At 58.2% G+C, this 26,655-nt stretch overlaps 6 protein-coding genes and 1 long non-coding RNA gene across 10 annotated transcripts; 5 read left to right on the plus strand and 2 right to left on the minus strand.

Annotated features, from left to right (window-relative positions):
• Positions 1 to 42: 42 nt before the first annotated feature.
• On the minus strand, positions 43 to 7,847 carry GMCL1 (germ cell-less 1, spermatogenesis associated). Of its 3 annotated transcripts, none has more exons than XM_085510009.1 (15): positions 7,538 to 7,828; positions 6,336 to 6,459; positions 6,039 to 6,183; positions 5,507 to 5,603; positions 5,337 to 5,434; positions 4,947 to 5,059; positions 4,705 to 4,770; positions 4,496 to 4,580; positions 4,250 to 4,340; positions 3,525 to 3,665; positions 1,908 to 1,977; positions 1,470 to 1,545; positions 1,230 to 1,375; positions 1,040 to 1,127; positions 43 to 680 (listed from the first exon to the last, which is right to left on the minus strand). In XM_085510009.1, the coding sequence occupies exons 4-15, from the start codon at positions 5,583 to 5,585 to the stop codon at positions 549 to 551; spliced, it is 1,185 nt and encodes a 394-aa protein (XP_085366135.1). In that variant the 5' UTR covers positions 5,586 to 5,603; positions 6,039 to 6,183; positions 6,336 to 6,459; positions 7,538 to 7,828; the 3' UTR covers positions 43 to 548. The 3 variants fall into 3 exon arrangements, with proteins under 3 accessions (XP_085366135.1, XP_085366136.1, XP_015738431.1); XM_085510010.1 differs by having other exon boundaries at positions 6,039 to 6,179; positions 7,538 to 7,807; XM_015882945.3 differs by lacking the exon at positions 6,039 to 6,183 and having other exon boundaries at positions 7,538 to 7,847.
• A 366-nt stretch (positions 7,848 to 8,213) lies between these two features.
• LOC107323645 (calsenilin-like) lies at positions 8,214 to 13,217 on the minus strand. 2 transcript variants are annotated; one of them, XM_085510116.1, is made up of 9 exons: positions 13,062 to 13,217; positions 11,790 to 11,880; positions 10,412 to 10,536; positions 10,255 to 10,324; positions 10,074 to 10,144; positions 9,695 to 9,802; positions 9,490 to 9,594; positions 8,554 to 8,616; positions 8,214 to 8,413 (listed from the first exon to the last, which is right to left on the minus strand). In XM_085510116.1, exons 1-9 carry the CDS (start codon positions 13,083 to 13,085, stop codon positions 8,366 to 8,368), a joined length of 705 nt encoding a protein of 234 aa, XP_085366242.1. In that variant the 5' UTR covers positions 13,086 to 13,217; the 3' UTR covers positions 8,214 to 8,365. The 2 variants fall into 2 exon arrangements, with proteins under 2 accessions (XP_085366242.1, XP_085366241.1); XM_085510115.1 differs by lacking the exon at positions 13,062 to 13,217 and having other exon boundaries at positions 11,790 to 12,896.
• LOC146759099 (uncharacterized) lies at positions 9,733 to 11,355 on the plus strand. Its single transcript, XR_014932221.1, has 2 exons — positions 9,733 to 9,829; positions 10,807 to 11,355. It is a non-coding gene; the product is annotated as an uncharacterized LOC146759099 (long non-coding RNA).
• Positions 13,218 to 13,280: 63 nt separating the features above from the next.
• COX5B (cytochrome c oxidase subunit 5B) lies at positions 13,281 to 14,585 on the plus strand. The gene is made up of 4 exons (XM_015882943.3): positions 13,281 to 13,404; positions 13,475 to 13,548; positions 14,154 to 14,253; positions 14,331 to 14,585. The coding sequence occupies exons 1-4, from the start codon at positions 13,311 to 13,313 to the stop codon at positions 14,441 to 14,443; spliced, it is 381 nt and encodes a 126-aa protein (XP_015738429.2). The 5' UTR covers positions 13,281 to 13,310; the 3' UTR covers positions 14,444 to 14,585.
• Positions 14,586 to 15,461: 876 nt separating this feature from the next.
• On the plus strand, positions 15,462 to 20,596 carry PURB (purine rich element binding protein B). Its single transcript, XM_015882941.3, has one exon. The coding sequence runs from the start codon at positions 15,527 to 15,529 to the stop codon at positions 16,571 to 16,573; it is 1,047 nt and encodes a 348-aa protein (XP_015738427.2). The 5' UTR covers positions 15,462 to 15,526; the 3' UTR covers positions 16,574 to 20,596.
• LOC146759100 (uncharacterized) lies at positions 19,220 to 20,596 on the plus strand (the record flags this gene model as incomplete). The annotated part of the gene is made up of 1 exon (XM_085510128.1): positions 19,220 to 20,596. A coding segment is annotated over one exon (1,152 nt), but the record flags the coding sequence as incomplete, so codon positions are not given.
• Positions 20,597 to 20,879: 283 nt separating this feature from the next.
• H2AZ2 (H2A.Z variant histone 2) lies at positions 20,880 to 26,413 on the plus strand. The gene is made up of 7 exons (XM_085510792.1): positions 20,880 to 21,195; positions 21,731 to 21,916; positions 22,447 to 22,646; positions 23,510 to 23,587; positions 23,842 to 23,955; positions 25,026 to 25,155; positions 26,178 to 26,413. Exons 1-7 carry the CDS (start codon positions 20,880 to 20,882, stop codon positions 26,237 to 26,239), a joined length of 1,086 nt encoding a protein of 361 aa, XP_085366918.1. The 3' UTR covers positions 26,240 to 26,413.
• The last annotated feature ends 242 nt before the right edge of the window (positions 26,414 to 26,655 follow it).

Here is a 26,655-nt window from a genome sequence, read left to right on the forward strand (position 1 = left end):
AGCAGCCTCACCCCGCGCTCCCATCATCAGCAGCTCCAAAGATTTGGGGTTGTTTGGTGGTTTTTTTTTGATAACATTAAAAAAAGCCACTTTACGGGCAGCGTTTCATCCCGAAACTCAGGTTTTAAAATAGCCATCGAGGCCAATAGAATGAAGCCGGCAAAGGGATGAAGGCGCCTGGTCCAAAGGCACTGAGTGATCACAGCGGTCCTGAGTGAGAAGAGAAACGGGTCCCCCCCATGGAGGAGCTGGGTTACAGCAGAGATCCATGTCCTCAGTGCTGATCCATGTCAATATCAATGCTGATCCATGTCCTCAATGCTGATCCATATTGATATCAGTGCTGCTCCATGTCCTCAATCCTTATCCATACCGATATCAATGCTGATCATATCGATATCAATGCTGATCCATGTCCTCAATGCTGATCCATGTCCTCAATGCTGATCCATATCGATATCAGTGTTGATCCATGTCCTCAATCCTTATCCATACCCTCAGTGCTGATCCATCTCAATGCTGATCCATGTCAATGCTGATCCATCCCCTCAGTGCTGATCTGTGCCCTCTGGTCCCGCTGTGCTGCCCGTCCTCTTCTCCGGTGACGTATAGAGGAAGTTGCAGCAGATGTAGAGGGGGAAGACGAGCAGCCTGCTGTCCAGGTTCATCACCACCTGCTCCTGGGGCAGCACACGGAGCTGTGAGCGGGGCTGGATGCTCCATGCCGTGTTCCCACCATGTTCTCTTTGCTCGCCTCCCTCCTGCAGCTCCCATAGAGCAAACAGGGCATCCCAGCCCCAGCTGCCCCCGAGCTGCCTTGGCATGGTTAAGTTTACAACAGCAGAGACACCATATAGGAACTCAGCTCTGTCCCCAGAACCCCACCAGGGCTGGGGGGGGAGCAGCACAGCAGGGCTGGCATCGTTAAGGCACACTAATGAGACCCCCAGCACCCCCACCCAGCACCCAACCCCAGCTCTCCCCATGCACAGTGCTCTGTGTCCTGCAGCAGCACTGATTGCATGGCAGCCCAACGCACCTGGTCCTTCTCCAGGCTCAGGATCTGATACCCCGTGGTTCTGCTGCAGATGATTTTCCCATTGCTGTCAAAGGAGGCGAGGCGTAACCTATAGGTACAACACAGGGAAGGGCTCAGCTCCTTCTCCACCAGCACAAAGGGCTTCTCCCAGCACAGAGGGGAGGCTCAATGAGCTCAATGAGCTCAGTACCTGAACGCGATGCTGCGCCGGGGCTGCAGGCTGACGGAGCCGCTGCAGGGCTGGTTGAGCGTGTTCCTCTTGAAGATGATGTAACGATTGGTGTAAGTGATCAGGAGGTCGAAGCCGAAGTTGAAGCCGGTCCAACGCCAGCAGTACTGCAGGGAGCAGCCATGCAGCACCCACAGGGCAGGCCCAGCCGTGGGGCTCAGCCCCATCCCCATCTCTGCCCCATGTTTGGAGCACACTTACGTCTCCGTCCTGCGCCAGCTTCCGCCCGCACCTCATGCTGCTTCCCTCCAGCTCCTCCTTGTTGATTTCTTGGGGCCTGTGAGCGATCAAACAGCAGCACAGCGCTGGGTGGGATGGGTGGGAGCTCGAGTCCTGCCCCCCCATCCATCCAAGAACCTCCAGCTGAGGGGATTTTGGGGTCCAACTGTTGCAATGCTGAGCCAACAGGCCATTCCTGCCCAGCAAACCCCCCATCTGGCTGCATTGGGTGCTCCAGGCACAGGGTGGTGTCTGTGTGATGGAGCACTGCCCCATTTCTCTACCTAAGGGGTTATATGCTGGACCCCAGGTGGGCACAAGGTCCCCCCCATCCCCAGAAACACAGTGTGGGTTCTATCAGTGAGGTTTCCCTTGTGAGGAAGGAGCAGAGCAAACCCTGCACTGTTTGTTTGTACCCACCCGGTGTCGTTGTCCTGTTCCACTCGGAGCATGGCGAACCACTGCTGTTTGTACACGGAGAGCAGCCACTCTGCAAAGCAACAACAAGAGCCGGCAATGAGCGGGTGCTGAGCACGGCCCCAGGGCAGCCACCAGGTTGTGCCGACCCGAAGAGGTTCAGAAGAGATAAAGCACATAAAGCACACGGGGGTGTGGGAGCTCCCCAGGCTGATTGCAGCAAGGCCACGGCCCGGAGCACACTGTGCCCATGGGGGGTGGATGGGGAAATGCCAGCAGCTCCTGCAGGCAGCAGGGAGGAGTGGGATGAATGCAGACGGAGGAACGCAAAGCAGGGTTCATTTACACCTTGTTCTGGATGGAATTTGCTGATCTTAACACCTCCCCTGGCTGCAAACAGATAAGGGCAGACAGCAAGGCCCCGAGCACAGCTTGCAGTGCAGGGCTGCTCCTCCTTCCCCTGCTCCCCCCCAGCTCAGCATTTGGGTTTTGCAATTCTCCAGCAGTGCAGGAAGCAGCAGGAAGCAGCAGCTCCCTCCTGCGTGACCGCACGCCCCGCACCCCCCGCTGCCTCTCCCTTTGCAGACTACAAAGCACAACAGCGCGGCCGAGGGGCTGTTTGGCTGTGAGAAAGCAAACACAGCCCTGCTGTGCTGGGAGCCCAGCCAGAACCGTGGGCTCTTTTTGCACAGAGCACGAGGAAACGGGCTTCAATGTCACAATGTGGATGGGAACGACCCCAGAACTGCTCTAACTGTGCTGCACACGCTGAGCTGCCCCCAGGTTGTGCTGCAGGACACGACGATCCGCCCTGAGTCTGTTTTGCAACAGCTCCGATGCACAAGGAAGGAGCCCACGGATCCACGTGGCACCGTGTTGGGTGAGGGTTGATTGAGCCAAGGAGCTGCCCCAAGCCCTGAGCAGGACGGAGGTGTTTGCTGTGAGTCAGTGTGGGTCAGAGCTGTGTGTGCATCACTCACGGTGCTCTGCCTCCACCTGCTGCTCCCACATTGCTCAGCACACACAGGCAGTGCCATAAGAGCTGCTCGTGGGGCAGCAATGGGGCAGGAGACAGCTGTGGGTGGGGAGGGTGTGAGCCCAAACAGCCCCTGGGTACAAACAGGGACACAAAAATGGTCAGTGTCAGTGAAATCCAGCCTTTTTGTGATGCCTGGCCCCTGCATCACCCTTAATCAGGTGCCATTGGGATGCAGGCGAGCTGTGGACACACAGTGACCACCTGTCCAAGAGCTGAAACTCAAGGTGAGAGAGCAGAGGAGCACAGGGAGCACAGGGAGTGAGGGGAGATGCTTTGTGCCATGAGAACAGAGGGATGTTTTCAGGTGAGATCCGCACTTGGTAAATCCCTTCCAGGCCATTACAAGGAAGCTGCCCGTGAGCCCAGCCCTCAGCAGCCAGATGAGAACAGAACGGGGTGTTTTTATCACTTCTTATCCCTTTTTATCGTTGCGTAACGATAACGTTAACGGCGCTAAGAGATAAGAGCACGGCATGGAGCCCCAGCCTTTGGGCAGCAGGCCAAGCACCAGTCACCCATGGAAGGCAAAGGGCAAATGGAAGCAGCTGAGCTTCCAACCTCCCCCAGCAGCAGCCCCTCACCTGGGGGGATCAGAGCGTCCCTCTCCACGATGCGCACGGACACCAGGTCACTGATGATGTACTGCAGGCGCAGGTGTGAGAACACGGGTCGGAAGGCAGCGCCCTGCTCCGTGTCCAGGAACGCAGCATCACCATCCAGCTCTGCAGGGAGCACAGCACACGTCAGCATTCTGTTTCTTAAGGGTTTAGTGGTTGCTATGTGAGGTGGAGCTTTTTGGTCAGCACTATGGGGGGTTACGGTGTCAAAGGTGACATGGACGCCCAAATCCCTTCAGCAGAAGCTGCTTCCAATCAACCATCCCATGGTTCTATGATCCCTCCCAACCCAACCATCCCATAGTTCTATATCTCAGCTCCATCCCAACCCAACCATCCCATAGTTCTATATCTCAGCTCCATCCCAACCCAACCATCCCATAGTTCTATATCTCAGCTCCATTCCAACCCAACCATCCCATAGTTCTATATCTCAGCTCCATTCCAACCCAACCATCCCATAGTTCTATATCTCAGCTCCATTCCAACCCAACCATCCCATAGTTCTATATCTCAGCTCCATTCCAACCCAACCATCCCATGGTTCTATATCTCAGCTCCATTCCAACCCAACCATCCCATGGTTCTGTATCTCAGCTCCATTCCAACCCAACCAGCCCCATACAACACAAGGAGATGAAGCCTGTCCCACCCCACTCGGATCCCAAGGCCACATCCTCCATCCCTACCTCTCCTCCGCTCAGCAAACCAGGCATCAGCTTGTGCTAAGAGCTGCTTCAGAGGCCCGTTCCAGGAAGGCACCAGCTGCAGGAACATCCACTGTGTAAAACAAACAGACCCTGCTCAGCCTGGCAGGTTATTTCTCCATTGAGCCACACGTGCATCATTAAAGCCACGTCTCCAAACCCAAAGCTCAGACTGGCTGCTTTACACAGCAGCACCTCAGCAGCCCCAGCCAGGCCCCGTGTCGATACCTTCTTGAGAGCAGTGTACAGATCCATCTCCACTTGCATCACAAAGAGGTTGGAAGAGCTGATCAGCTGCTTCATGAGGTTTATGCTGAAAGAAGAGTAAAGGAACAAGCACAGGAGTTCAGGGAGGGGAGGAAGAGATAGAAACCTGCACAACCAACCAACAGGCACCAGCAGAAAGGCACAAACGTGGCTGGGAATTCACTGAATACCTGAGTTCTTTAAAGAGATCAACACTCTGGTGAGTCATCAGGTTGTTCAGGAGCCACTCGAGGCACCTGGGTTAAAAGCAACAAGTCAGTGCCTTCCTTTTCCCCTGTGGATGTCTATGTAGGGAGCACAGAGCTGGAGGCTTGAAGTGATCGGGAATGAACTAATTAGCATTGCTGCTAATTAAGATGGCAGAGTGCTGAGCAGAGCTGTGCAGGAAGCGGCCTGCAGGACGGTGTCTCACCTTTTCTTTACTGAATCCAAGCCGTACGTCCCTGCTGAGCTGTAATAACTGCACACTGTTTTGGCACTGATGGTTTCCTTCATGGTTTCCCCGCACTGCAGGATCAGCCCGTCCTGCAGTGAAAGGAGGGGGGAGAAAAAGCCAAGCAGAAGCACTGAGCTTCACATTCCAAGCAGGAAGGGGGAGATAAAGCACAGCTCATTGTCACAGCGAGCTCTGCTGTGCCAACAGCAAACAGCCAGGTCACAGTCTGAGCTCCACGAGCAGCACCAGGGCAGACTCAGCAGCTCTTCCAAACACAACTGAACTGAACCACGGCTCAGCTGCAGTGTTTTCCAATGCAGCGCCGTGCTTTGCTGCTTGGCTTTCCTTTCCCTTCCTGCTACTCACCAGCTGTAACATGCAGGCGGCCGCCAGGAGCGCAACCACTCGGCCGGGTTTTATCAGCACATCGTCCCGGTACAGAGAACCAAAGGCCACCTGCAGGGCTGGGAGGGGAACAGCAGCTCAGCATGGAGCTCAATGGGACTCTGTGTTGTAGTGCAGCCGGCTCCACTCACCCTCTATGTCAATGTTCTGGTCGGGGATCTCCAGCTCGATGGTGTCCATGCAGGATTCCTTCCAGGAGCCGCTGAACATGCTGGAGAAGTATCCAGACTGCAGGGGGATAAAGGAGAGAGAGGGAGATGGGGTTGGAAACGGCACCGGGATGAAAACCACGGAGCTGAAGGTTGTTAATGCTTCCCATCACAAAGAGATAAAGGCCCTGAGCAAAGCAAGGCATCCTGGTGCACTGAGAAAGGGCCAGAGTGGTCAGGTTGTGTCTGCAAACGTCTGGACTGTGTGTCTGCAATCAAAGACAGGAGCTCAAAGGGGCTGGAAGAGCCACGTCAGCTGCTTTCCTCCCTTATTGGGGGTATAATCAGTCCAGGAGCTGCATCCTTAATGGTACCAGAAGGCAACAAATCCTGTGGGCATCAGGGAACACCACTTTGGGGATGAAAGGGAAAAAAAACAGCATGCAAGACATGGAAATGAGGTCGCAGCCTCACAGCAAGGACACAAACACAGACAGCACCGATGGAAATATACCTTCAGAATTAAGGTATTTAAAACTAGAGGGTGAAAGGTTTCCGTCCGAGCGGAGTGAAATGCGCTGCTCTGCTACGAGCCATGATTTCCTCCCCAGCAGTGGATGCGCACACACTGCGGGACGCAATCACCCACTGCCGTCTACCTGAGAGAGCAGAAAGATAAAGGGTTTGTACAGCAGCCCCTCAGCCCTGAGCTCTGTTCTGCTCTAACAGCCCTTAGTGGGAAACGGGAGGTGGAAGGAGATTCCAGCCCCCTGTAAGGCAGGAGTTGTATCGGCCCAATGCAAAGTCCCACCTGGCGCAGGTAGACTTTGTGTAAGTTCCACTCCTCTCCCAGGGCGCAGATCTTGATGTCGCTGTTCTCGCCGTTGAGGAACAGGGTCTGATAAATGTACACCGAGGTGCTTTTCAGCTTCTTCCTATGGGACGAGGTGACGGAGATGCTGCTGTCAGAGCTCAGGGCACAAAAAACCCCCTTGGCAATAACCAGCTGGGGGCTCCTCATCCCCACCTTCACCCCCAGGTGCTCCCAATATATTCCCACATTACCAGCCCCCCAACAAGCCCCGGATCCACAGAACACCCCAAACTCACTCAAATAAGCCCCAACGTCCCCAAAATGGCCCCAGCATCCCCCAATGGGCCTCAAACACACCCCAGACAGGCCTAGATCCCCTCAAACACACCCCAGACCCCACCAAACAGACCTGAAACAGGCCCCAAAGCCCCCCCAGCACATCCCAGACCCCCCCAAACCGTCCCAGATCCCCTCAGACACACCCCAGACCCCCTCAAACTGGCCCAGATCCCCTTAAACAGACCCCAGACCCCCATATAGCACCCTAATCAGGCCGCAATCCCACCCAGAACACCCCATATCACCAGAGACCCTAACAAGCCACAGGGCCGTCCCTAATACACCCCAGCCCCCCATACAGGCCTCACACAGGCCCCATAACCCCCTAATGGCCCCATAGCACCAAACACATCTCAGACTCCCCAGCTCATCCCAGACCCCCTCAAACAGGCCTGTATCCTCATAAACAGCCCCCAGACCCCCATATAAACACCCCAGACCCCCATATAAACACCCCAGACCCCCATATAAACACCCCAATCAGGCCACAATCCCACTCATAACATCCCATATCACCACAAACAGGCCCAGGGCCCCATAACAAGCCACAGGACCATCCCCAATACACCCCAGCCCCCCATACAGACCCCATAACCCCCCAGCTGCCCCATATCCCCCATACAGACCCCATACAGACCCCATAACCCCCCAGCCACCCCATAGCCCCCCATACAGACCCCATAACCCCCCAACGGCCCCATACCCCCCATACAGGCCCCATAACCCCCCAGCCGCCCCATACCCCCATACAGGCCCCATATGGACCCCATATCCCCCATACAGGCCCCATAACCCCCCATGCCCCCCATACATCCCCCACGTTCCCCCCATCCCCCCCCCCGCCCCGTTTCCCCCCCCACCTTCTTGGGGCGCTGTTCGCCGCCTCGTCCCTGTCGCTGTCGCTGTCGCTCTCGCTGTCACCGGGCCCTTCTCCCCCTCCCCGTTTCCTCTTCCCTCCTCTCCGCCCCCTCCCTCCTCCCCCTCGTTCCCCCCCTTCCCCGGCCGCCCCGTCTCCGACCGCTGTCCCGCCCCGCCGTCCCAGCAGCCGGCTGCCCATGGAGCCCATCGCCGCCCGCCATGTGGGGAACCGACAAGGGACGGAGGCGCCTCAGCAACGGCCGGCGGCGGCCATGATGCGCTGGGGGCGGCGGAGTGCGCATGCGCGGAGGGGCGGGGCGAGGAGGCGAGCATGCGCAGTGTGGTGCGCAGTAATGGCGGCGCATGGTCGCCATGGTAACCGCCATGGAGGGTTGGGCCTAGTCCTGCTCCTCCTCCTTCACCGCCCCCCCCCCCCCCGGTTCCACCCCCCGGTTCCGCCCCCCCGGCCCAAAAGGCCTCGGTTCCGAGCGCCGGGATCCCACAGCATCACCGAGTGCTTTAATGAGGGCAATAAACCCAAACAGCCATTCAGTTCTTAAAGCTGATGGAACGGGGGGGTCCCCTTAACACCCCCCCCATCCATCCCATAATATCCATCATGGCACAGACCCCATTTTTGGGGAGATCTGCCCCAAAATGAAGCGCTTTGGGGGGGGGTCGGCTGTGCAACCTGGCGATGGGAGCTTTATTCTCAATGGGGTCTCCTCGGTAGGAAGGTTTGCTCCTTGTTCTGAAGGGTTTCTCCTCATTTCTTGTGTTTTTTCTCCTTATTTCTCGTTTTTTTCCTGCTCATTTGAAGGGTTCCTGCTCTAAATGGTGTTCTCAAAGATCTGCATGGAGCTCATGATGGCCGCATCCTGCCGGGGGGGGACACACGTCACTATAGGGGCAGGGGGCAGCACCAGGGGGGTCCCCGGCCTCATATCGGTGTCTCCTTGGGGACAAGGATTATGGGGGGGGATGGGGATGAGCCTGAACCCATTGATGGCGGTGTCACCTGCTGACATGACTCCAGGAACTCCTCGTAGGTCACCACGCCGTCCCCGTTCCTGTCCATCTTCTGTAAGGGGAGAGATCATGGGGACGGCTCCATCCCCATCTCTATCCCCATTTCTATCTACATCCCTATCTTCATCTCCATCCTCATCCCCACCTCCGTCTTCATCCCATCTCTATCCTCATCCCCATCCCCATCTGCATCCCCATTCTCATCCTCACCTCCATCCCCATATCCATCCCCATCCCCATTCTCACCCCCATCTCCTTCTGCATCCCCATCCCCATCTCCATCCCATCCCCATCTCCATCCTCATCTCTATCCCCATTCTCATCCCCATCTCCATCCCTATCTCCTTCCACATCCCCATCGCTATCCCATCCCCATCTCCATCCCATCCCCATCTCCTTCTGCATCTCCATCCTCATCCCCATCTGCATCCCCATCTCTATCCCCATTCTCATCCCCATATCCATCCCTATCTCCTTCCACATCTCCATCTCCATCCCACCCCATCTCCATCCCCATCCTCATCCCCATCTGCATCCACATCTCCATCCCCATCCCCATTCTCATCCCCACCTCCTTCTGCATGTTCATCTCCATCTCCATCCCATCCCCATCTCCATCCTCATCTCTATCCCCATTCTCATCCCCATATCCATCCCTATCTCCTTCCACATCCTCATCTCCATCCCACCCCATCCCCATTCCCACCCCATCTCCATCCCCATCTCCATCCTCATCCCCAGCCCCACCTCAAACCCCAGCCCCATCTCCACCTTCATCCCCATTCCCACCCCATCTCCACCTTCATCTCCATCCCATCCCCATCCCCATCCCCACCTCAAACTCCATCTCCATCCTCATCCCCATCCCCATCCCATCTCCATCCCATCCCCATCCCATTCCCCCCCCGCTGTTCTGGTTTCCCACCATGAAGAACTGCTCCACGTGCTCTGCAGGCGCGCTGTCCCGCGGCGCAGGCATCGTGCAGCGTCCCATCATATCATAGATGGATTTCATGATCTCCAGCATCTCCTGGGGGCACACAGAGCTGGGTTAACAAGAAACCCCCCCCCACAACCCACCCCTAATCCTAACCCATGGGTGCCCCCTCCCTTTCTATGCCCCATGGCACCTCCTTGGTGATGCAGCCGTCCTTATTGATGTCGTACAGGTTGAAAGCCCAGTTCAGCTTCTCCTGCGCCGTGCCCCGCAGCAGGACGGACAGCCCGGTGACAAAGTCCTTTGGGGAGGGGACAGGAGGGTGATGGTGAGCAGCCCCCGCTTTATAGGGACCCCACAGAGCACTGCATTGTGGCTTATTGACCACGGGCACTTCTCCTATCGATCTATCTGTTTCTATTCTGGCTCCCATCTATTTTTAATGGCCCGGGACGCGTTGCCCGGCCGTGCCGCAGCGTCCCGCAGCCCTGGACCTGCAGCAGCACTTGGGCTGTGTTCAAACTGCTGGGATTTGGGGTGGGTTTGGGGTGACCCCCCCCAGCATTGCTCACCTCAAAGCACAGCGCCCCATTGCCATCCGCATCGAAGGCGTTGAACAAGAAGTGAGCGTAGGCACTGGAATCTGGGGGGAGACGGGGGGGGTTAGGGAGCACCCCGTGGGGTTGGTGGGTTTTATGGGGGGGGGGTTGGGTGGGTGATGGTTTTTATGGGGCTGATGTACCCCCAGCTCACCTCCCTGCGGGAAGAACTGAGCGTAGATGAGTGTGAAGGTCTCCTCATCCACGTGGCCACTGGGACAGTCCTGGGGGGGGGGGGGGGGACACAGAGTGATGGCCATGGGGAGCCCCAGAGTGGGGGAGACCCCAAAAAGGGGGGGGGGGGAACTCACGTTCTTGAAGCCACGATAGAGGGACTGCAGCTCCTTCTTGGTGAACTTGGTGTGTGCCTGCAGCTCTTCCAGCCCCTCGGGTTGGTGCCGCGCAGCCGACAGCTCCACGTCGCCGTCACAGCTGTCTGTGGGGGGGGGAGGAAAGGAAAGGGGGGGTAAAGGGGTGTCAGCTGGGGGGGTCGGGACCTCCAGGAGCATCATGGAGCCTTATCCAGGATCCAGCAGTGCTTGGAAACACAACAGGAATCCCCTGAACCCGGCGATGGGAGCTGCCTGGTTTGTGACCCGAGGGAGGGAAGAAACGGCTCCGTCTGCACCTGGGGGGGGGTCCTGGGAGCTGCTGGGCTGTGTCTGCTCCAGCAGCGCCACCCCAAAGCAAACCTGGGCATCTCCAGGCACCAGGAAACACTCCGGAGCTTCCCTTGGCATCCCAAAGCAGCACTGAGCATCCCCAGCCACACTGCAGCATCCCAGAGCACCTCGGAGCATCGTACAGCATCCCTGAGCATCCTGCACCATCCTGGAGCATCTCAGAGCATCTCCATGTAACCCTGAGCATCCTGGAGCATCTTAGAGCATCCCCCATAGTCCTGCAGCATCCCAGAGCATCCCATATTGACCTCAAGCATCTGCAGAACCCGGACCATCCCAGAGCATCCCATATAGACCCCAAGCAACCTGCAGCATCTCAGATCATCCCCAGGAGCATCTCAGATCATCCTGGCGCATCCCAGATGGTCGTGGAGGATCCTAATGAGTCTCAGATAATCCCAAAGCGTCCCTAAGAACCTCCATTCATCCCAGCAGATCCTAATGTGTTCTGGAAGGTTTTAGAGCATCCCCAGCAGCCCCTGCCTGGATCCCCACCCTCATCGCATCCTCCGGCCGCCCCCACCCCGGCCATCAGCGCTGCCGGAAGGTAATTAATAAATGATGGCCATTAATGTTTGCAGCCCCGTGAAGCCCCCGCGGAGCAGCTCAGTGCTGAGCAGGAACTTTGGGATGGGGGAAGATGGGATGGGAATGGGATGGGAATGGGGAGGGGGGAGAAATGCTGTCGACCCCCCCCCCCCAATGTGCGGCTTTTGGTCCCATCTTGGGGGGGTGTCAGGGGGTCCCAGTGGGTTTGGGGTCCTCTTTGTGCCATCTCAGGGGTGGAAATGGGCTCAGAGCCCCCCAACAACCCACAGTGGGGTGGGAGAGCAGGGCCATGACACGGCACAAAGGGACACCCCAAAACCTCTGCATTCCACCACAGAGCCCCCAAAATCCACACACCCAATACAGCAATATGGGGTGGGCACCCCATCAAAAGACCCCCGTGCCATCATAGGGCAGGTTGGGGGTGATATGGGGGGGGGGGTTTAGCTGGGGTTACCTTCCACAGAGATGGGCTCCAGGATGCCAAACTGCTTCAGGACGGCGATGAAGAGGAGGATGACGACGGCCACGGCGCACAGCTCCATGCCCTGCATGCCCGCGGCGGGCGGGGGGCAGCGGGGGCAGCTCCAGCTGATTGGGGATATGGGGCCGCCCCTGCCCCCCCCCTTTACCACCCCCTGCCCTCCTCCCTTGGCACGCGCCCACATTGCTGCCTCCATCTTCCCTCTCTTCTCCTCCACATCCCCTTTATTTCTCCCATATTTTCCTCTCCTCCTCCCTTATTTTCCCTTTTCTTCCCCAATATTTTCCTCTTTTTCCCCTAAATTGCCCCTTTTCCTCTCCAAACTTCCTCTTCCCCTCCAATAGTTTCTCTTCTTCCCCCATATTTTCCCTTCTTTTCCAATACTTCCTATTCTTTCCTCTCCATTTTCTCTTTTTCCTCCATATTCTCTCTCCTTCCCCCATATTTCTTCTTCTTCTTCAGCATTTTCTCACTTATATCCAATATTTCCCAATTATATCCCAATATTTCCCATTTATATCCAACATTTCCTACTTATAACCCAGCATTTCCCATTTACATCCAATATTTCCCATTTATACCCCAATATTTCCCATTTATACCCCAATATTTCCCTTTTATATCCCAATATTTCCTACTTATATCGCAATATTTCCCATTTATATCCAATATTTCCCACTTATATCCCAGTATTTCCCATTTATACCCCATTATTTCCCATATATATCCAATATTTCTCACCTATACCCCAAGATCTCTCAGTTATACCCCAATATTTCCCATTTACATCCAATATTTCCCATTTATACCCACTATTTTCCCATTTACCCCCAATATTTCCCACTTACATCCTAATATTTCCCATTTATACCCCATTATTTCCCATTTATATCCCAATATTTTCCATTTACCCCCATATTTCCCACTTATATCCAATATTTTCCACATTTTCTGCTCCTTTTCCCCCATTTCCCCCCATTTCCTTTTATTTTCACCATTTTTTTTGCTCCTTTTCCCCCATTTCCTTCTATTTCCTCCATTTTTCTACCATTTCTGCTCCTTTTCCTCCATTTTCCCTCTATTTCCTCCATTTTCCCCCTATTTCCCCCATTTCCCCCCTATCCCCACTCATCACACCCCAAATCAATCTCCATTTCACCCTATGTCCATTAATCCCCCCCCTGCAGTTAATTAACCCCCCTGTATGTAATTAACCCCCCTCCCCCCGCAGCCATCGATCTGTACTGCAATATTAACGAAGGGCCGCATTAATGCGGCTGGGATCAGCGGGGTTTGGCACCGCCGCCTTATGGGCCCGGCGTGGCCGCTGGTGCAGGCCCCGTTGCTATGGCCGTATCTCCATCCCCCCGTTGCTAAGGGCCGCACCCCCCCCCCCACCCGCCCTTTGAGGCCCCGCCCTTCCGGTTTTAAACTTCCGCTTCCGGCTCGCAACTTCCGCTTCCTCCTCCATCTCCGGAAGTGCTGAGTGCCGCCATGGCGTCAAGGTTACTGCGGGTGGGCGCGGCGCTGCGGCTTCTGCCCGCCGCCACCGGGAGGAGCGTGAGCAGCCGGCACTATGCAGCGCCCGGTAAGGACGGGACGGGATGGGGATGGGATGGGGATGGGATGGATGGAGGCACTGAGCGTCTGCCCCGCAGGTGACCTGGCCACGGATGAGGAGCAGGCGACGGGATTGGAGCGGAAAGTGATGGAGGCGATGAATAAAGGACTGGTGAGTGTATGGGGATATATGGGATAGATGGGGTATATGGGGTATATGGAGTATATGGGATAGATGGGGTATATGGGATATATGGGATGGGATGGAGATGGGGATGGGATGTATGGGATGGGATATTATGGGATAGATGGGATATTATGGGATGGGATGGATGGGGTATATGGGATAGATAGGATATATGGGATGGGATATTATAGGATACATGGGATGGGATATTATAGGATACATGGGATATATGGGATGGGATCGAATGGATGGGGTGGGATGGGATATTATGGGATGGGATGGATGGGATTGGGATGGGATATTATGGGATGGGATGGGATATTATGGGATAGATGGGATGGGATGGATGGGATATTATGGGATGGTGATGGGGATGGGATGGGATGGATAGGATGGGATGGGATGGGATATTATGGGATGGATGGAATTGGATGTTATGGGGTGGATGGGATGGGATGGGATATTATGGGATGGATGGGCTGGGATATTATGGGATGGATGGGATATTATGGGATGAGTTGGGATGGGGATGGGATGGGATGTGGCTGCCGTTGTTGGGGTGGGCCTCCCTCTGACCCCTCCCTCCCCAGGACCCCTGGAGCATGTTCCGGCCGAAGCGCTACGCGGGCACCAAGGAGGATCCCAACCTCGTGCCGTCCATCACCAATAAACGCATCGTGGGCTGCGTCTGTGAGTGGCCCCATATGGCCCCTTATCTCCCCCCCCCCCACTTTATCTCCCTCCCACCCCCTGTGCTCTCTCCTCAGGTGAAGAGGACAACAGCTGCGTCATCTGGTTCTGGCTGCACAAGGGGGAGGCGCAGCGCTGCCCGTCCTGCGGCTCCCATTACAAACTCATCCCCCACGAGCTGCCACACTGAGCCCACAGGGAGCCCCCCCAGGGGGGTCCTGGGCTGTGAGACCCCCCCCAGCAGCCGTCTGGTGTTTGGAAGCTGAGCCACTGCAGCTCGTTCTGCTGTGTCCCCCCCCCAACTTATAGAGAAAAAGAATTGAGTGTGGAAACACTGCCTGCTGTGTGTGTTGGGGGGCAGCAATGGGGTGGGGGGGGATCGGGGGAGGCTGAGTGTGGGGTGATGGGGGGTAACCCCTCCCCATGGGGGCTCCCTGTGGGTTGGGGCTGTTAAGGAACACCCCATGGGGGTGGGCAGGATGATCAGGCACATGATGGGGTTTTATTGGGGTCCCCATCCCACCCCACAGACACACAATGGGGTTGTGTTGTGTGCCCATCTCGCCCCACAGACACACAATGGGGTTGTGTTGGGTGCCCATCCTGCCCCACAGACACACAATGGGGTTGCATTGGGGTCCCCATCGCCCCCATCCTTCTCACTGACCCCATAGCTGTGGCTGGGCACAGACAGGGGCTGCGTTGTGGCCCCTCCCTTGGTGGGCGCTGTGTGTTGGGACCCATCCCCCCCTTTCTGAGCCCCCCCGGGTGCCCCCCATTGCTGTACCCACAGGGCAGCCGCCATCCCACGGCTGTGTGCTGTGTAGAGATGGCACCCAGGTGGGACCCACTGTGTCCCTGTCAATAGGGCTGGCCTCAGCCGCCCTATCCCGCAGCATGGAGCCGTAGAGACTGATGACGTCAAAACCACCGTTGACGTCACGATCCCACCGTTGACGTCACGAGCCCAGCGGCCGCAGCGCTGAGCCAATGGGAGAGGCGGACGGGCGTGATTGACAGCGGGGGCGGGGCGCTACGAGGCGGCGGCGCCTCCCGAGGGGGCGTGGCCTGTGGGAGGGGGCGTGGCCTGTCGGGGGGCGCGCGGGGACGCGGTGGGCGGAGCCTGTCCCCGCCCACGTGACCCCGCGGCGGCGCGGAGTGCGGCGGTGACGTCACCCGTTGTCGCATTGGGGCGGGGCGGGGCGCGGGGCCGCGCGCCGGAAGCGGGGCGGCGCGCGCGGAAGGGCCGGAGCGGGGCGGGCGGGCGGACAAGATGGCGGACGGGGACAGCGGCAGCGAGCGCGGAGGGAGCGGGAGCGGCAGCGGGGGGGGAGGAGGAGGAGGAGGAGGAGGAGGATTCGCGGCACCGCGGGGCGGCGGAGGAGGAGGAGGAGGAGGAGGCGGCGGAGGAACCGGAGCCGGGGCCGGACCCGAGCAGGAGACGCAGGAGCTGGCGTCGAAGCGGCTGGACATCCAGAACAAGCGCTTCTACCTGGACGTGAAGCAGAACAACAAGGGCCGCTTCCTCAAGATCGCCGAGGTGGGCGCCGGGGGCTCCAAGAGCCGCCTGACCCTGTCCATGGCCGTGGCCGCCGAGTTCCGCGACTACCTGGGCGACTTCATCGAGCACTACGCGCAGCTGGGCCCGTCCAGCCCCGAGCAGCTGGCGCAGGCCGCGGGGCCGGGAGGAGACGAGGGCGGCTCGGGGCCGCGCCGGGCTCTGAAGAGCGAGTTCCTGGTGCGGGAGAACCGCAAGTATTACCTGGACCTCAAGGAGAACCAGCGCGGCCGCTTCCTGCGCATCCGCCAGACCGTCAACCGCGGCCCCGGCGGCCCCGGGGGGTTTCCCGGCGGCCCCCCCGGGCTGCAGAGCGGGCAGACCATCGCGCTGCCGGCACAAGGCCTCATCGAGTTCCGCGACGCGCTGGCCAAACTCATCGACGACTACGGCGGGGACGAGGACGAGCTGGGCGGCCCCGGCGGCGGCGGCCCGGGCGGGGGGGGGCTCTACGGGGAGCTGCCCGAGGGCACGTCCATCACCGTGGACTCCAAGCGCTTCTTCTTCGACGTGGGCTGCAATAAGTACGGCGTGTTCCTGCGGGTCAGCGAGGTGAAGCCGTCCTACCGCAACGCCATCACCGTCCCGTACAAAGCCTGGGCCAAGTTCGGCGGCGCCTTCTGCCGTTACGCCGACGAGATGCGCGACATCCAGGAGCGCCAGCGGGACAAGCTGTACGACCGGCGTGCGGGGCCCACCGGGCCGGGCAGCGGCAGCGGCGCCGGAGACGACTCGGACGGCGACGACGTGGACGACGACTGAGCCCCCAACCCTAAATCCGACCCCCCCCCACCACCAGCACCGCCACCTCCACCCGGCAGCGCCCGCCGGCCCGACCCCCCCGATGCCGGACCCTCCTTCCCCTCCTCAACACCGGGACAAGGGCCCCGCAGCTCAGCTCAGCTCACACAGGAGCGCCCGGCCCAACACAGCAGCCCCCAGCCCGGTAACACACTCGGACTCGGCTCCTTCCTGGCCCCGTCCTGCTCTGCGCTGTGTCGGCACAGCCCCACCAGCAGCCCCCAGCCCCGCTCCGCCCCACGGGGGGTCCAGCACCTCCGGACCAACGGCCATTGTCTCTTCTGATCCCCCGGCGAGATTTGACCCCCCGGCTCCGTTTGAATGGATGCGTAGCTCCACGCTCCTGACCCAGCCCCGCAGCGTGGAGCCGGCAGTGCAGGCAGGCAGGCAGACAGGCAGCTTCTCCTTTGGCTTCAGGTCTTGTTGGTTTTTTTTTCCTCCTTTTTCCTTTTTTTTGGGGTGTTTTTTTTCCTCCCCCCCCGTTTCCATCCCTGGGGGCTCAGAGCGGAGCTGAGCTGCTCAGTGCAGCACAAAGCACACGAGCTCAGGTGCAGGAAATCCCGCTGCTCTTCCTCCCCTTCCTCCTTCACATTCTCCATCCATGTTCCCTCCATCCCTGTGGGTCCCGCCGTGTTGTCCCCCTTTATGGTGGGTTTGGTCGTGGTTACATTCGGTTTTTATCTCCCCTTTTCCCCTCTTCATTTTTGTCTCCTTTTTGACCCCAGCGCTGTTGGGCTCCATCCATCGCAGGGCTCCTCCTCTCTTATTAAATGGATTTTCACTCTCAAATTGTCTTTTTTCGCCCCATTCCCGGAGCAGTGGCTCAGTCCTGCCCTGCACCGCGGTGTTTTTGGAGCCCATCAATGAACTGAGCGGGAGCCCCCACCGTCCATTCCAAAGCTGGAACCACGTGTCACCTCCCAGGACCATCATCATCACCACCATCATCATCATCCTCCGGTTCCATCATCATCCCTCTGGTTCCATCATCATCCTCCGGTTCCATCATCACCCTCCGGTTCCGTGTCCCATCACGCTGACCCACCTTCTCATTTCAGCTGCCTTCTTAATTTATTGTTTCCATCCCTGTTCCCGGCCGCCCCGCTCCGTCTGCTCCCTATTTATTGTTGGCTGGGCCCAGCGGGGCCGTCCCGTCAAAGGGAATTTTTAACCAGGACTCTCTTCCGTTTTGCCTGTTTTTAACTCTCCTCCGTCTCCAAAGGACTCTGTTTCCAATTCCTCCGTGGAGCAGCCGATCTCCCCTCCATGGAGCAGCCCACGTGGCGGTGTTGTGGTGCCGTACCCGTACTGTACCCGTACTGTAATGGCAGCTGGTTGACGTCCTGCTGTATCGCCGTGTGGATCCAGCGGCGCCGCGTCCCTTCGCTTCGGTGCTGATGGACCTTCCTGTTGTTCAGCCGCTGGGGCGGGCGCTCCCCCTCCTTTTGGAAGAGGGTTATATATATATATATATAAATATATATATTCTTTTTCGGGTTGGTTTTTTTTTTTTTTTCCCCTCGTTTGATTTTTTTGGGTTGTTTTTTTCCCCCCCCCCCTGGCTGAACTCTCCTTTCTTACTCTGCCACGTGGAGAAGGAAAGAGGCAACAAACATCACATAGGCCAATATTACCCCCCCCTAAACAACACTCAGCACATCCATCATACACGGGATCCCCGCGATGTATGTATGTATGTACAGGAACCTCCAGCGGACCTTGACGAGAGCAGAGCGCGTCGGGGGCAAGAAATCACAGCAGCAAAGAGGACAAACACTGCGGCCACGTGGAGGGGCTGAACCAGGCCTGGCTGCTCCCATAAGGGAGGCTGGGGGTTGTGGTGGGGGTCTGTGGTGCTGGGAGCCTCCTCTCTTCCTGGGGGTGGGCAGAGCCGGGGCCTGGCGTGGCGGCGGTTCCTTCTGTGTCTGTATACACACAGCCCAGCGCGTGTGTGTGTGTATATATATATGAGGTGGTCGTTTTGCTTGGTTGGTTTTTTGTTTTGTTTTTGGTTTCATTTCCATGGCTTGGATTTCTGTAGGAGACGGGCTAAAGGCTTTTAATCCGGAAGGGGAACGCCGGGTTTGTGGAGCTTCCAGATTTCTGTCACCCCAGAAGGGACGGTTTGAGAGCGCGACTCTATCAAAGCATCTGCTGTACAAACGGGAATGTAAATCTTGTATAGCGCCCCAGACCTCCGTGTAAATAGAGACGTCCGGGCCGGCCGCCCGCATGGATCACCCCCACAATCCAACCAACCCCACGGCTCCGTCAAAGTCAAAACTGCTTCCATTTCCCTGCTGCTTCCCAAGAGAAAACGGAATCGCTGCGTTATCCCTGCGTGCTTCCAGCCGCCCCGGGGTGACGGGCTCAGGAGTTGGCTGCAGTGATCCCCTCACATTGAGTGCTCCATCGGCGCCAGCGGAGGGCGACCCATTGGTTCCAGGTGCTCTGCTCTGCAATGAGGGGCAGCTTCTATCGTCGGTGACAAAGAAAAACCCTCGAGGGTTCTTCAAAGAGTAGAAGATGGGGGAAAAAAAGAAAAAAATGAATTAAAAAGATGAAAAAAAAAGAAAAAGAACGGTGAAGCCAGTGCTGGCATGCTGATGGTACGTGGGGCGGCCGCCTCTCAGCAGATATTTGCCACAGGGCCAGGAGGAAGGTGAGAAGATCGTCAATGGAAGAGCAGCTCAACTCCGGCTTTGGGATGTGTGTGTGTGTATTGCCAGGCCCTCTTCTTCCTTCCTTCCTTCCACTTCCTTCCTTCCACTTCCTTCCTTCCACTTCCTTCCTTCCACTTCCTTCCTTCCACTTTCTTCCTTCCACTTTCTTCCTTCCACTTTCTTCCTTCCACTTTCTTCCTTCCACTTTCTTCCTTCCACTTTCTTCCTTCCACTTTCTTCCTTCCACTTTCTTCCTTCCACTTTCCTCCTTCCACTTTCCTCCTTCCACTTTCCTCCTTCCTCTTTCCTCCTTTTTCCTCCTTCCTCTTTCCTCCTTCCTCTTTCCTCCTTCCTCTTTCCTCCTTCCTCTTTCCTCCTTCCTCTTTCCTCCTTCCTCTTTCCTTCCTCTTTCCTTCCTCTTTCCTTCCTCTTTCCTTCCTCTTTCCTTCCTCTTTCCTTCCTCTTTCCTTCCTCTTTCCTTCCTCTTTCCTTCCTCTTCCTTCCTCTTCCTTCCTCTTCCTTCCTCTTCCTTCCTCTTCCTTCCTCCCTTCTCTTCCTTCCTTCCTCCTCTCTCTCCTCTGTCCCAGGGCTGTGGCTGTTGCTGGGTGTGGTGCTGTTGGCTCTGCGTGGCACATTCCAGGCCCGCTGTGTAGGAAGGCGCTCACCCCGTCCTGCAGCACAGGGGGAAGCTCGGAGCTCAGCAGCGGCTGTTGGAGGCCATGGGCGGCTCCTGGAGGCAGCACAAGGCCAACAAGATGGCGGAGGAGGAACCGGGAGCTGGTCCTGGCTCCTGCAATATTTGCCGAGAGACCAAAACGTCGTTGAAATCCCCCCCCCTCCCCACCCCCCACCCCCCGAGAGTACCTTTGCCGAAAGAAGAAAAAGTTTTATTCCTCTTATTTTTTTAATGAAAGAAAGAGAAAAAAAAATAAAAGCAAACCATGCACTTTACGCGGGGCTGCCCGGGGGGGTCCCGTCCCGTCCCCACTCCCACGGCGGCGGGGCCGATTCTCATTCCCTTCCTATGCGGCCGGCAGGGCGGCTTGGGGAGCGGCCGGCGGCGTTGGCCGAAGGCGGGTCCTGGATTTACCACTAGCAAAAGATGAACGCCCGACGTGACGAACTCCTCATGCTAGCGAGCACTCCTTACCGTAGCAGATTTTTGCAAAATGGAGTTTTACAGTCTATATTTAAAGAATTGTATGTTTGTAACAAAGAAATAATAAAAAAAAAAATATGCGGGAAAAAAAAAAAAAGAAAAATGAATGAAAAAAAAAAGAGAGAAAAAAAAACAAAACAAAACAAAAAAAAACCAAACCCAGACCATTGCCTCGACTCGCTCTTTTATGGGGGCTGGTTTATGGGGGGGGGGGGGTTGTGTTGCATCAAGGGGTTCAAGGGCTTGCTGTGGCATGTGGGTGATGAGCAGTGTGGTCATGCCTTCATGGGTTGTCATAGGCCATCGTGGGCCATCGTGGGCCCCCAGAGCGGGGACAGCTGGGCCGGGAAGAGGGAGGGAAGGATCGGATTGAGGGTTGGTGGGGGGAGGGGGAGGAAGGGGAGACGCGAGGGGCTGCGGGGCACGTGCGCGCTCTCGGTGACGCATGCGCAGCAGCTCGGCCGCATTCAGTCTGCGGCTCCCCGCGGGCACGCGGGCTCATCTGAGGACACGAGCGGCTGGCGCCTGCGCACTGCGAGCTGCCGGCCCGCCCCGCCGCACGGAGCCCCGGGGCTACGAGACCTCGAGTGACCCCGCGGCCGGAGCCCCGCACCCACCCGCACCGCCCTACAACCCCCCCCCAAGGCTGCAGCTGCTGCGCTGCGGGCTGTGCGGAGCCGTGCGGACAGGACAGCTGCGGGGTTATAGGCAGGCGGCAGCTGCGGGATGGGGGCTGCTGGGGGGCTGCGGCTCTGGGCTCGGTGCTGGGGGGGAATGAGGCACCCACCGTCCTATGGGGCAGCTGGGGGCTGTAAGCAGGCAGCAGGTGTGGGGCTGCGGCTCAGGGGGGCTGCGGCTCAGGGGGGGTCCCCTCCTCCTCAGTGCTGCATACCGCAGCCCTGCCCCATGGAGCTGCAGGCAGCAGCTGCGGGCTGGGGGGCAGGTGTGGGGCCGCAGCCCCCCTTTGTAATCAGACTCAATGCTGGGGGGCACAGAGGGGGCTTCCCCTCTTCTCAGTGCTTTGTACCTCATCTATGTCCTGTGGGGCAGCTGCGTGCTGGGGGGCAGGTGTGGGGCTGCAGCCTCCCCCTCACAACACGTTGAGGGGCTCAGTGCAGGGGGGGCTGTGGGGGCTCCTCCTCAGCCACCATCCTGTGGGGCAGCTGGGGGGGCTGTGAGCAGGCAGCAGGTGTGGGGCAGCAGGTGTGGGGCAGCAGCTCAGGGCTCGGTGCTGGGGGGGCTGTGGCACTGGGAGGCTCGTTGGCAGCTCTCTGTACCTCATTCACCGTCCTGAAGGGCAGCTGAGGGCTGCAGCCCCCTGCTGGGCACAGGGGCTCAGTGCTGGAGGGAGGCTCCTCCTCATCGCTCCGTACCTCATCCACGTCCCCGGGGCAGCCGTGGTTCCGCAGCTCGTTCACACACGGGAATGTCCCATTGCCGCCGGCTGCTTCTGGCTGCGAGCCCTGAGGGAGGAACGGAGCTGTGTGCAGCGGGCCGGGCTGCCCCCTCACCCCACACCCGGGCTGTGTGGCCTCTCCTCACCGCTACCTCCTATTCACTGACCCCCCCACAGGGATGGCTCTACCCCCCCCGCCCGTTTATCCCCATGGATGCAGTGCTGTCCCCATTTATCCCCATGGATGCAGTGCTGTCCCCATTTATCCCCATGGATGCAGCGCTGTGTCTCCTATCACCTCGCGTCGATCCGCCCTTCCCTTTACCTCACGGCCCCTCCTCACGGAGGCGGCGCGCTCAGCGCTGAGGGGACGCACGTAACTGCCGCCCCCCCTCAGCCTCCTCACAAACAAACAACACGCTGGGCGGGGCGAGAGAATGGGCGGGAAAGCTATTCCTCCTCCTATTGGTTTAATCGCCTGTCTATCTTCTCTGCCCCGCCTCTCGCAGCGCGATCCGCTCTTTCTATTGGTTTAGCCGCACGTCACTCTGCAAGATCCGCCGGCCACGCCCCCAGCCTTCAGCCTCTGCGTGCCGTGTGCAAAGGTAAAAAACAGCCGTTAAACGGGCCGCGGGGCGGGGCCGGCGGAACGAGCAACAAGCCGCGCGGCGATTGGTGGAAGCGAGGCGTTCAAATCAGTACGGGGCGTTCCGATTGGTTCGGGGTCGCCGCGGCAGGCCGGGCTCCCCTCGGGTATTGTCTGGCGGCTCCTCGGGCGGTTGGAGCGGCGGATCGGGGAGCGGAGCAGGCGCCATGGTGAGCAACGGGAACGGGTACAGGGTACGGGGTATAGGGTATAGGGGCGGATATAGGGTATAGGATATAGGGTATAGGGCGGGTATAGGGTGTAGGGCGGGTATAGGGGCGGGTTGGGGGCTGGAGGACGCAGGGCCCGAGCTGTGGGAGGGGAGGACTGAGGGACAGAGACGGGAAACGTCATTAATGGGGAACGGGCACAGCTATAGGGCAGCGCTTTGGGGGTCCGCTATGGGGTGATGCTATGGGTCAGTGCTCTGGGGTTCTGCTATGGGGTGATGCTATGGGTCAGTGCTCTGGGGTTCTGCTATGGGATGGTGCTATGGGTCATTGCTCTGGGGTTCTGCTGTATGATGGTGCTATGGGGCAGTGCTTTGGGGTTCTGTTATGGGCTGGTGCTGTGGGTCAGCACTTTAGAGTTCTGCTGTGGGGTGATGCTATGGGTCAGTGCTTTGGGGTGATGCTATGGGATGGTGCTATGGGTCAGCACTTTGGGGTTCTGTTATGGGATGGTGCTATAGGGCAGCATTTTGGGGTTCTGCTATGGGGTGATGCTATGGGGCAGTGCTTTGCGGTTCTGCTATAGGATGGTGCTATGGGGCAGCACTTTGGGGTTCCACTATATGATGGTGCTGTGGGTCAGCACTTTAGGGTTCTGCTATGGGATGGTGCTATAGGGCAGCATTTTGGGGTTCTGCTATGGGGGTGATGCTATGGGTCATTGCTATGGGGCAGCGCTTTGGGGTTCTGTTATACTTGTACCTGGAGGGCGCAGTGTGTGTCAGCCCCGATCAGCTCCTTGCTGCAGGCTCAGCCCATCCCGTTGCTCTGTGGCTGTGCTCACATCTCTGTCCCTCCCTCAGGCAGGTGGGAAGGCCGGCAAGGACAGCGGGAAGGCCAAGGCGAAGGCGGTGTCTCGCTCTCAGAGAGCCGGATTGCAGGTAACGAGGCCGCAGCGCTCCCCATCTGTCCCACGCTAATTGCTGTAAGTGAGGCTCCCGCTGCTGACACTGCCCCGCGACGCCTTTTTCCCCCACTCCAAGGTGAAGTCGCTGCTGTGCGTTGTCCTGCTGCTGTGCGTTGTCCTTCGGTCGCCGCTCGCCCTCTGGCCATGCCTGCAGGGCAGGGCAGGGCTGGATGCTCCGAGTGAGGCCGTGAGCCGCTGCCCGCCCGCTCACCTGCCTCTCCGTTGCAGTTCCCCGTGGGCCGCATCCATCGGCACCTGAAGACGCGAACCACCAGCCATGGGCGGGTCGGGGCCACGGCCGCCGTGTACAGCGCTGCCATCCTCGAGTACCTCACTGCTGAGGTACGGGGTCTGTGTGGTCATGGGGGGGCAATGCCCTGCTGTGTGAGGGGGGGCTGCGTGGGGTGGCTGGGCTGCTGCATGCACAGCTGGGGGGCTCTGATGTGTGGATGCAATGCTGTGAGCCTGGGTTCTGTGGGGCTGTGCTATGGGGCAGCACGTTGGGGTTCTGTTATAGGATGGTGCTGTGGGACGCAGCTATAAGGCAGTGCTTTAGGGTTATGCTATAGGATGGTGCTGTGGGACACAGCTATAGGGCAGTGCTTTGGGGTTCTGTTATAGGATGGTGCTGTGGGGCACAGCTATAGGGCAGTGCTTTGGGGTTCTGCTATAGGATGGTGCTGTGGGGCACAGCTATAGGGCAGTGCTTTGGGGTTCTGCTATAGGATGGCGCTGTGGGGCAGTGCTTTAGGATTCCACTATAGGATGGTGCTATGGGCAGTGCTTTGGGGTTCTGCTATAGGATGGTGCTATAGGGCAGTGCTTTGGGGTTCTGTTATAGGATGGTGCTATAGGGCAGTGCTTTAGGATTCCACTATAGGATGGTGCTATGGGCAGTGCTTTGGGGTTCTGCTATGGGATGATGCTGTGGGGCAGCACTTTGGTGTTCTGCTATGGGGTGACGCTTTGGGGCAGTGTTTTGGTCTGACCCTATGGGACAGCAGTGTGGAGTGGCACCCTAAAAAGACACTATGGGGCACAGTTCTGGGGTGACATTATGGGCTGATGCTATGGGGTGACACCCTAAGATAACACTGTGGGGTTATGCTATGGGGTAGTGATACAGGGCGGTGCTATGGAGTGACATTATGGGGTGATGGCACAGGGCAGTGCTATGGGGTAGCACTAAGTGGTGACTATGGGGCAGTGCTATGGGGTGACGTGGGATGATGCTACAGGGTGATGCTATGGAGTAATGTTATGGGGCAATACTATGAGGTGACGCTATGGGGTGACTACAGAATGGTGCTTTGGGGCTGTGCTATGGGGTGATGCTGTGACCCAGAGCTATGGGGCAGTGCTATGGGGCAGCAGCTCAGCTTTACCCCGTGCTGTGCCCCATTGCTCTGCAGGTCCTGGAGTTGGCAGGTAACGCCTCCAAGGATCTCAAAGTGAAGCGCATCACCCCGCGCCATTTGCAGCTGGCCATCCGCGGAGACGAGGAGCTGGATTCCCTCATCAAGGCCACCATAGCGGGGGGAGGTAGGTGGCACCCATAGGGGCACCCATAGGGGCACCTATAGGGGCACCCAATGGCAACCCAATGGCATGCATAGGGGCACCCATGGGGTCACCCAGTGGTACTTGGTAGCACTAATGACACCCATGGGGTCACCCATTGGCACCCAATGTCACTAGTGGCACCCATGGGGTCACCAAATGGCAACCCAATGGCACCCATAGGGTCATCCATTAGCACCTAATGGCACTTATGACACCCATAAGGGCATGCTGTAGCACCCATGGGGTCACCCAATGGCACCCATAGGGGCACCCAGTGGCAGCTGTAGGGTCATTGAGGGTCACCCAGTGGCACTAATGACACCCATAGGGTCACCCAGGGACACCCAATGACACCCATAGGGTATCCATTAACACCTAATGGCACCCATAGGAGGTCCCCATTGGCACCCAATGGCACTACTGGCACCTATAGGGTCCCCATTGGCACCCAATGGCACTACTGGCACCTATAGGGTCCCCATTGGCACCCAATGGCACTACTGGCACCTATAGGGTCCCCATTGGCACCCAATGGCACTACTGGCACCTATAGGGTCCCCATTGGCACCCAATGGCACTACTGGCACCTATAGGGTCCCCATTGGCACCCAATGGCACTACTGGCACCTATAGGGTCCCCATTGGCACCCAATGGCACTACTGGCACCTATAGGGTCCCCATTGGCACCCAATGGCACTACTGGCACCCATGGGGCACCCAGTGGCACCTGTAGGGTCATCAAGGGTCACACGATGGCACCTAATGGCCCCCAGTTGCACCCATGGGGTCACCCATTGGCACCCATAGGGGGTCCCCATTGCCCTCCACTGTTACTCCTGTCCCCCATAGAGCCCCCATAGCCCCCTGCTGTGTCCCCATAGCCCCCCATAGAGCCCCCATAGCCCCCCATAGAGCCCCCCCATAGCCCCCCGCTGTGTCCCCATAGCCCCCCATACCCCCCCGCTGTCTGTGCCCCCCTGATGTTGTTTCTCTCCCGTAGGCGTCATCCCCCACATCCACAAGTCCCTGATCGGGAAGAAGGGGCAGCAGAAAACAGCCTGAAGAACCGGACCGGGCCGAGACCCGGCACCGCGACACCACGGCCGGGGGGGGGGGGGGGGAACGAGACCCCTCCCCAACACACAAACCCCCCCGGGGGCTGCGGCGCTGATTGGCTGAGGATTCTCCCGTGTGTTTTATACCAAAATGGATCGGATAAAGCAGTTTTGTACAAACCCTGCTGTGTGCCGACGGGTATAAACCCATAAACCCCCCATATAAACCCCCATAAACCCCCCATAGAAACACCCCATATAAACACCCCATAAACCCCCCCATAGAAACACCCCAAAACCTGGAGGGACCCCCCACCCCTCCCGCCCGTTATGCAAATAGCTGCTTTGGCCACGCCCATTATGCAAACAAATGGGCGGTGCTTGCGGCTATAACCACGCCCGCCGTGCTGTCATTGCCGTGCC

The sequence above is a fragment of the Coturnix japonica genome, chromosome 10 (genome assembly GCF_054131305.1).
Source record: "Coturnix japonica strain WE chromosome 10, WE-NBRP24, whole genome shotgun sequence".
NCBI classification, from domain to species: domain Eukaryota; kingdom Metazoa; phylum Chordata; class Aves; order Galliformes; family Phasianidae; genus Coturnix; species Coturnix japonica.